At 43.0% G+C, this 8,913-nt stretch overlaps 1 protein-coding gene across 1 annotated transcript in view; it reads left to right on the top strand.

Annotated features, from left to right (window-relative positions):
* The first annotated feature begins 3,144 nt into the window (after window positions 1-3,144).
* IDUA (iduronidase, alpha-L-) overlaps window positions 3,145-8,913 on the top strand; it is a 43,832-nt gene continuing 38,063 nt past the window's right edge. Inside the window, exon 1 of the mRNA XM_010085263.1 lies at window positions 3,145-3,279. Coding sequence (XP_010083565.1) covers window positions 3,194-3,279 — 86 coding nt within the window. The 5' untranslated portion in view covers window positions 3,145-3,193. The remainder of the gene's footprint in view (window positions 3,280-8,913) is intronic.

The following is an 8,913-nucleotide window of genomic DNA, read 5'->3' as shown; positions in this document are numbered from 1 at the left end:
GCCGAGGTGAGAGCCGGGTGCTCCGGCCCGCCTTAAGGAAAGGCTCCCCAGGGTGCGAGGGCGCGGCCTTTCTGGAGGAAGCGGGGCTTTTCCGGGCCTGCCGCTGTGGGATCAGAAGGCCTGGCACCCTGGGCCCTGTGCTGCCTGGCCTCCTGTGTGTTGGCTGCCTGGAGCTGGCCATGGGACCTGACCGGTTCATGTAAACAAAGCGGATCGCAAGGTAGCGCAGGTCGACATCCCCTCTATGACTTGCTCCCTTGCCTGCAGGGTCCTCGAACATGCGAGGTCCTTCCTCTTCCGGAGAACAGCACATACGTTGATACTTGAGACTCACTCTCTTTCCTTTTCAGTGTTTCCATTGTCACGATCCATAAATAGATGCAGGCAAAGCTTCCCTACCTGTTAGTTATGGTTGTTTATTCTTCTTGCAAGACACTTTCAACGTGCACCGTCTTCCTGATGTGGCCAGTGAGGCTGACTGCATAAATCCCAGCTCCACCACTTCATATTTGCTTCTTGGAAAAGCCCAGCCTTGCGGAGCTAACAGGATTTGAACAGCCTTCAAGTTTTGTGAGATGTGTGAAGGCTTCTAGCAAGCTCAAAAGCAAAAGATGGTATATTCCTCCACTGTGTGCATGTCTTACTCTAATTTTGACCACCTTCACTTATGATTACAAGTGGATTAAAATACAGTTGTAGGAAAAAGCATTGCCACGGGGATGGAATCAGCAGCATATATGCTTTTGACAAAAAGAAAATTGTGCACTTTTGTCATACAATGCATAATGGATATCTAAGAACACACTTGAGAAAATTTCCAGTAGTTTTCCATGTTGCTGGGAAAACAGAACAGGACCTAAAATACATTCTGATGAAGAGAAATGTTTAGGCTTTCTGGTGTTTTTTTTTTTTTTTCTGTTTCATTTCTTATTTTATTTTTTGCTTGCAAAGTTAGGAAACGTTAATGAAAAACTGCCTTAAAAAGACTATGTTTTGCCCATTTAAACTACTGCCCAAGAAGTACCCATGATTCTAATTGTGTGAAATAAACTTTGGGAAACTGCAAACATGAAAAGCACGTGTGGTGAAGGCAGAGGAGCAGCATCAGAGGCAAAGGCTCTCCATGGGTCAGCAGCTGTTCAATTATAACACCTGGCCAACACTGGTATTTTTGAAGCTATAGGATCCTAGCTCCTTTAAAAGCTGAGATTGTGACAGAACTGGGTTGCAGTTGTTAAAGCTTCTCTTCTACATCATAGTTTCAGACAGTTGAGCCAACGCAGAGCTGTTGATAAAGCCTGAGAGATCAGCAAGGCTTGGTGTTCTCTTGGGTGTGCGTTTGCCACTCAGAACAGGAAAGGACAGGTGCTGATGCTACTACTAACAAAACCCACTGTTGTACCAGCTTTCTTTTGTATCTTGTTATGGTTTCTGCTAGGTTTCTAGCAGAGTGTGAATTTGACAGTGTGTATTAAACAAAAATATGTGAGTGCTTTAATGCTTGATGCCCTGACTTTTATCCTTGCCACTGCCTGAGCTGAAGCAGTGCACTGGTGCAAGTTTGAATCTCAGAGTGGTAGTAAAGCACTCCTTCAAAAGCTGACAGTTAACATTGTCCTTATCCACTGAAACAAAACAAAAAAACCCCAAAAAACAAATGGCCCAATACATTTTTTAGTAAGAGTGGAATTGGTGACTTGTCAGTCTCAGTTGTGTGACTTGAAGCAGTCTCAAGAGATGATTTTTAAGTGCCTTGTATCCTGATGATTGCACAGGAGAGTTCATATGAGCTGGCTGATCTGTATGAAGCACTACAAGGATGTAGTCTGTGTCAAGACTTGCACTTTCAGATAAGGATGCAGGAGATGGGGTAATAGATAGGCAGTGTCTTAGCTAGGGCAGAAGTTGCCTCAGGTTCTTGTCCTGGTGGGGTCAGACTTTTCTCTTTTTGGGTACAGGTGTTTGTACAGTAGCAGGTTCATTCAGTGGGGTCCTTGGGATGAATATGTGGAGGGAGACAGATGAGGAGAGGATGACAGTATGACTCCTTCCAGCATAGTTACACTCAGCACAAAGCTTATCTACCCATCAGAGGAGACAGTTCACAGTAGGCAAAGTATGGACTATATTAGTTCTTCACTTATACAGGTAATATATAGCCTGTAATTAGACCACAGGTCATCTCTCTGCAGTGGGAAGACATGTAGAAGTATTTTTCTAAACCTTGGGGACAAGTTTATTTTATCTTTCCTGTAATACAAAGGTTTTAACACTCAGAATTTGCACATCACCAGAAGGCTTAATGAGAATCTCTAAGGATGTCCGAACCCAGTGAACTGGGCAGCGTTCTAAGCTTCTGGCTTATGGAGAGTGGGAGTGAGATCTCCTCTCCATCTTGCAGCTATTTCGCTGTGGACATAGAAGCAGCAGAAATTTGCCCTGGTGTTATGTTAATTTTGGTGGAATAAGTAGGCACCAAAGTCATGGTAACATGGTCATTGCTTTATAGCTGTGAGCAGGTTAAACTGCTTGCAGCATTAAGCTGAGAAACCACAAGCCACATACACCTGTGCTTCCTTATGCTTAGTGGTGAGTTGAATATGGCCGAAGAATGTGGAGGCTCTGAGGGTCTAATTCTATTTCTAACAAGTGTAGTTTCCACAGCAGAGCAAGAGTTGATGTCATTGCATGGAATTCATCAGGAATATCAAGACCATATTTGTCTTACTGCAGACCTCAGCAAGTCTGACTTCCACTCCAAAGCCTGAAAGACAGTGAACTCCCTTATCATTAGTTACTCAGAGGCAAGAAGATGGCATTGAATGGCTTCTTCAGGCCACTGCTGCCTGAGGTTGCTACCCGTGCAGCAATGACTGCATGTAATACTTTCCTTTGAGCATGGCAATGAGATGCACCAGAGTTGTGTTCCGCCTTGACGAACTACATGCGTAGTCAGTTAGCCCCAGATAACCTGCAACTCCCATTTTGCTTTAATTCCATGTTAAGACAGTGCTCCTCATGCCAGGGAGGATCTTGCAGGTGCCATAGGGACTTAGCATAGGAATCTTTGGGTACCCAGTGGAGCTCCTAGTTAATTTTGCAATGTGTTGTTTCTTTTCTGTCCCTTCTTTCCTGAAGCCCTCCTTTACCTCACAGCCGTGCTGACCTATTTGACCTGAGCAAAGATCAAGAGATGAACCTTGCCTATGTGTCTTCTGTTCCGCATGGCGGCATTGAACAAGTTCGAATTCACTGGTTACTGGAACTAGTTTCTCTCAGGTAAGCAAACGCCTCAAGTCAAAATCCAGAGAAATGGGCCACATTAAAGTGTCCAACAGGTGCTCACTTTGACATTTATCTTAGTATAATTGCAAGCTGGGCATGTCTTTGCTTCCTTGGAAGTCAGGTTAAGTGCCAATGGAGAAGAATCAGTTTGGGGGTGTATGAGATTAAGAAAGCTTCTATTGAGAAAGATGGAGCTAACCTGCATGCATTATGTCCTAACAACAAATTAAGGAGCAGTTTTGGAGCTAACCTGCATGCATTACGTCCTAACAACAAATTAAGGAGCAGTTTAAGGTTTCTTTTCATCTGAAGAGTCTTGTAGGTGTGCTGGTCAAGTTTTACCAAGATCATCTCAGGTCATATGCTACAGCCATTCCACGTCTCCCCTTCTTCCATGTCCAGGCCTCAGCACCTTGATTCCCAGTGGTACCATGACGTCCAGAGGGTCCTCAGGCTAGCAGAAGTGGGCTTCATGGACCATTGCAGTACAAGGTTCTAGTGCAGTTTTTTGTAACTGAGTGCATCCTTTCTAAAATACTAGTTGGCACAACCTTGAAAAGAAAGCTCTAGAGGAGTCTCCAGTGGTTCCTTAAGCAAGGAAGAGTTTTGCTTTGCAGCCAGGGAACCTACACCCAGTGTTATGGAGAGAGCTGGATGCCCATCGATGGTCATTCTGACTGTTTTCAGGACTCAGTCTGGGCATTATCACTGGCATTCCTTCAAGTCCCGCAGAGTTGTGTCTTAGTGCAGTGACACCAGCAACTACTCAGTACTGAGAACTGCTGGGAGAAGCCAGACTTTGGAGAGTTCGGTTCCTGTCCATATCCCAACTGTCCACATGTGTACATAGAGCTCCCCCTGGCTGTAGGTCTGGTTTTCATATTGAGGTCACACTGTTATGCTCCCTTTCCAGGTACATGAGTCTTTGGTGAAAACTAGGAATGGAATGGAAAAGAGTGATAGGCATAAATTCACTCTATTCCTTACTGAAGCATTTCTGATGGAAATACTATCCCAAACAAGGCTTCTCACTCATCCTGTTATGTGTTTTACTACCTGTTATGTGTTTTACTAACCATTAGGCACTCTAAGAACTGTGCTGAGGGACTAGAAAGGTGGGTTACTTTTCTTCAATTTAGGAAACATGATACAGCAAAAAAAGTCCCATGAACATTAAACCAAGCCTGACTTTTTGAGAGGTCCAAGTGAAAGCTGTCACTGTTTTGTTACTACTTCCATCTTCCTTCCACTTAACTTAGGAGTTTATTTTCGCATCCTGAACGCACCTGCGTGCTGCATTAAGTGACAGGTAATGACAACTAAAACAGGACGGCTTTAGTTAATACCAGTTAATACCCTCTTCCTGTACGTAATAGCATTTCTAGTTCTGCGGAAATAAATGTCAGACCTTAGGAGGACAACGCTGGAATTCCTTGCCTTTCAAGTCTCATTTAACTCAGCTTAAACAGATTCATACCAGTTTGCCCAGTGGAAAGAACTGAATACAAATGCCTAGAACAGGAATGAGTGGTCTGCAAGGAAAGACAAACCATAAAATCCCCATCAAAAGTTGGAATAGCTCTGAAAAGGTCTGCCTGGCTCAGTCTGTTTCTGAGCTGAGCATATTTACAGTCCACATCATTACTGCATATGCTGTCCAAAACATAGGAAGATGGGAATTTACCTGTTGTAAGTTTGGGGAAGCAAGAAGCGCAAGGAGAGCTCAGTCTCTGGCAATGGGGTGTGAGCAGAGGAGTAGTGGGTTTCAGAGTGCCCATTAGGAATAGGAGAAGTTTTTTTCCTAGGTATTAGGGTGTGCTTATGTATGTAGGTTTGTTTGGGAAGGTGTTTGGAGGTCCTGCACACAGATGAGTATTGCATGAATGTTAGTCTGTCTGAGAATGCAGCAGGTAACACGGCTCCCATTTTCCCCTGTGGAAGTTTCCCACTAAATACCTTTTCCTGTGCTGAGTCTCCCTCTCTTGGCTATAGATTTTGTGCTCTTGCAGTGGCCGAACTTCAGCAGGGGCAAGGACAACTGTCACTGCTCACCACCACTGGAGTCCCTGTTTTAAATCTCAGAGGTTTCTCCTGAGAGATGGCTTGGGTTTTCATGTTTCTGTAGTCACCTGACTTACAGGAAAATCAGTGAATACCTTTGAGAAGAAAATAGCCACTTATTACACTCAGAAGCCAAAATCCCTCCTGGCACCATGTCCCAGCTGTGCCATGTGTTGGTTTGGTCTTTCCAAATGATTGAGGGAAAGGAATGTGTCTGTTACGGATTCTGCTCAGCCTTTGTAATGAATGGGGCACTGAGTCCTTCAAAGTGGGACTTCCTTGACACAATCAAATTCTAGGAGCAGAGAAACTTTGCAGTCAAGCAAGAAGCCCCAGAAAAGCTGTAGTGCCTCACGGGTACTGTTCTAACCCACTAGCCTCAATATTTAACCTAGCTTTGACATGTAGAAATTAGAAACTTCACTGTTGTTTAGAACCAAGCTAAAACTGCTCATTTTGCAAAAATGTGCATTTTTCAAAGACAAGAATACATTTAAGTTCTGGAAGGACAACCAGTGAACTGAGTGGCAGCAATGGTTTGGAAAGGGGAGGAGCATGGATCCTGCAGACAAACATTGTGATTGAAAAAAGTAATAGGGGCAACAATGCAAGTCTGAACACGAGGAGCTCAGTGCTGACACTGAATTCTGTGCATGTGCAATTCTTTTCCTGAACCAGTGATTTCCAGAAGAACACAAAGAGGTTTTGAGTGAGAACCCTTGTTGTCGTTTGACCTGTCTGGCATCCAAACACCATGCAGCTGCTCACTCACCCTCTGCCCTCCCGGGGTTGGGGGAGAGAATTAAAGGGGTAAAGGGAAAAGAGACCTGTGGGTTGTGGTAAGAGTGGTTTAATAACTAAACTACAATAAAATTTAAAGTAATGATAATAATACAAATATATACAAGTACACAAATGAGTGATACACAGTGCATCTGTTCACCACCCGATGGCCAAGGCTCAGCCCATTCCTGGCTAATGATCCCAGAGCAGGGAGAATCCTGAAACCACAATCCTGGAAAAGACAAGGGTCCAAGAGACTGAGAGCTGACCAAGAGTGAGAGAGACGACCTAGAGAGAGAGTAAGCGTGTGAACTTCTGGACAGACCCTCATGTATATATTGGGCATGACATGCGAGAAATGGAATGTACTGTTGGCCAGTTTCAGTCTCAATCCTAAACATAAGGTTGAATCCTAAGCCAGTGATTGTGGGCTATGCTCCCTCCCAGCTTCTCCTGCACCTGCAGACGCTGGCACAGCAGAGAAGCTGAAAAGCTTGACTGTTCTGGCAGCAACTATAAACATCAATATGTTGTCAGCCACCTTCTCAGCACTCATCCAAAACACAGCCTCTTACTAGCTACTATGAAGAAAGTTAACTCTGTCCCAGCTGTGAAACCCTGACAGCCCTGTAACAGCAAAACTGTGTTATGTCATGGGGTTGGTGAGGTGAGCAGTGAAGTCTTCTTGGAAGGTGATGGTGAGTACTTGACTGAAGCAGAGCACTTACAGAAAACAGTGTAACTGTGGGACACTGACAGATACAGGCGTTGCTTTTCCTCACAGTTGTACCATCTGTAAAAAGGTGCCATAAATGTTCCTCCCAAGAAACAGATGTGCTGACATAGAAGACTGCCACCTTCACCTTCTCAGTTTTGTAATGTTCTTTCTCATTATGTCTTCTAATCCCCCTATGCCAAGTGTGTTCCTGTATTTTAACCCTTTTCTAGGACAGCAAACTCATCTCTTATCTTTTTCTTTATTCAGGTTATCCTGTTATTTTACCAACTGTGAAAGGATACCACAAGGCAAATTGTTTTCAAAGAACTGCTAGTTTTATTTTCCAACCAAAAGCACACATTTGTCTCTAGGTCATGTGATAACAGGAATATTCATGGTTATGGGGGAACCCAAGGTGTTTTTCATGGTCTGGACAGTTCCCGGGTTGTTAGTTACCAGTGATAAATAAAGCCATTTTGACTAGACTAGACCACACATTCTGGCCATGTGCACTAGTCAACAGGAGAGTTGGAGGTGAAGACTCCCAACTCTGCCCAGCTCCATGGGACTTTTCCCAAGTTAAGACCTTTCCTATTCTTAAATAGCAGTACTGAAGTTTGTTGGATACGTGATGTATACAAGGCACCACAGTGAACAAAAATATAATCAATCTACATGATGGATATAACATTTCCTAAAAGGCATATAATGATTCTGTTTCAACATTAGTATTAACCTACTTGTAATTAGAAGTCTATCCCCAGCTCCTCTTCAAGTCATGTTACCTAAGTCCTTGTAGAATAGAAGAGAATCAGAAGTTTTTGACATTTTCTGTCTTCATACCCTTAATCTTGGTATAACGCAGCATAGCAAACAAATGTGCCAGAAAAAGGCTTGCTTTTTACCTTTTACATAATTCTTAGAAATAATTTACAGTCTCCCAGCATCCCTACATCATAGCCCTGAAAGCTATTTCCCTGCTGTGTTTGACATTGTCCAGTACAACAACTTGATTGAGCCAGCTCTGTCAATGAAAGTGAAACAGAAAGTTTTTCTTACGGTTTCTTCTGGTCAATAGTTTCTTCCTAGTAAAAGCCTTAAAGCTTACTCCCCCTCTTATGCATAGCCAAGTTTCATTGCCTAGGTATCCTTTGGTGCCATTCTTACCATAAATATGAAAAAGAGACTTCTGACTCCTAATTTCTCAGTCTGCTGGATAAGAGAAGGGCAGCCCATCTTCATTTGACTGTTGCAAGGATACACCTTCCACTGGAATCTCTCTTTTTTTTTTCTCTTTTAAAATGAGTTTCACCTAGAGTTAAGGGTATTTTTGCATTTTTTCTTTTATGTTCTAGGCTGGTAGCTTGATCCATAAAGATAAAAGATGTCTAGATAGGTAGCATGTGTGTCCTTTTGTACTGAAACAATTTTACTTGACTTCCAATGACAGCTTGCTTAGACACAGCAGCCTAAGTGTCTGTATTGATATTGTCAGGCAGTAACTCCTGTAAACCCACTTCCTCATGCCAGGCCCTGGCAGGACCTTAAAAGAGATATTCCCTGATCAAAGAATGCTTACAAACAAAAGCAGACACAGAGCAATACTTTGTCCTTGGGCTCTGCCCGTTTGCTTTTATGACAGAAATAATCTGGTCGTACCAAGTCAGCAATTTAAAGAGTAATGTAATTAAATTGTTTTATGGCAGAAAAATGGTGCCAGTGGTCAATCTTTTAATCTCTTGACAGACATTTTTGTTAGGTTTTACTGCTCTGGCAGTACTAACAGTGTGCAGCTGATATGTTTTTTTATTATGAGTGCATGATAATGTCAGCACTGAATCACTTACCTAATACTGTGCTATTCTCAGTCCTTGTGAAGACATTTTTTATTTTGTCTCTTGGGAATGTACTGCTTTTCCTTTAATAAAATAATTGTTTTGAGAGCCAGACAGGCTCTGGGGCACCTGGAGAACCTCAGTTTGAGTGTTCTTTCATTCAGTGACCTGAAAAGTTGAAATAAGCAAGTCATAGGATGTGTTGGCCTGACGTTTGTTTTTTTGTTTTAA

This window comes from Pterocles gutturalis, unplaced genomic scaffold (genome assembly GCF_000699245.1).
Source record: "Pterocles gutturalis isolate BGI_N339 unplaced genomic scaffold, ASM69924v1 scaffold46810, whole genome shotgun sequence".
Classification (NCBI taxonomy): Eukaryota; Metazoa; Chordata; class Aves; order Pterocliformes; family Pteroclidae; genus Pterocles; species Pterocles gutturalis.
This window is presented reverse-complemented; position numbering and strand designations above follow the sequence as displayed.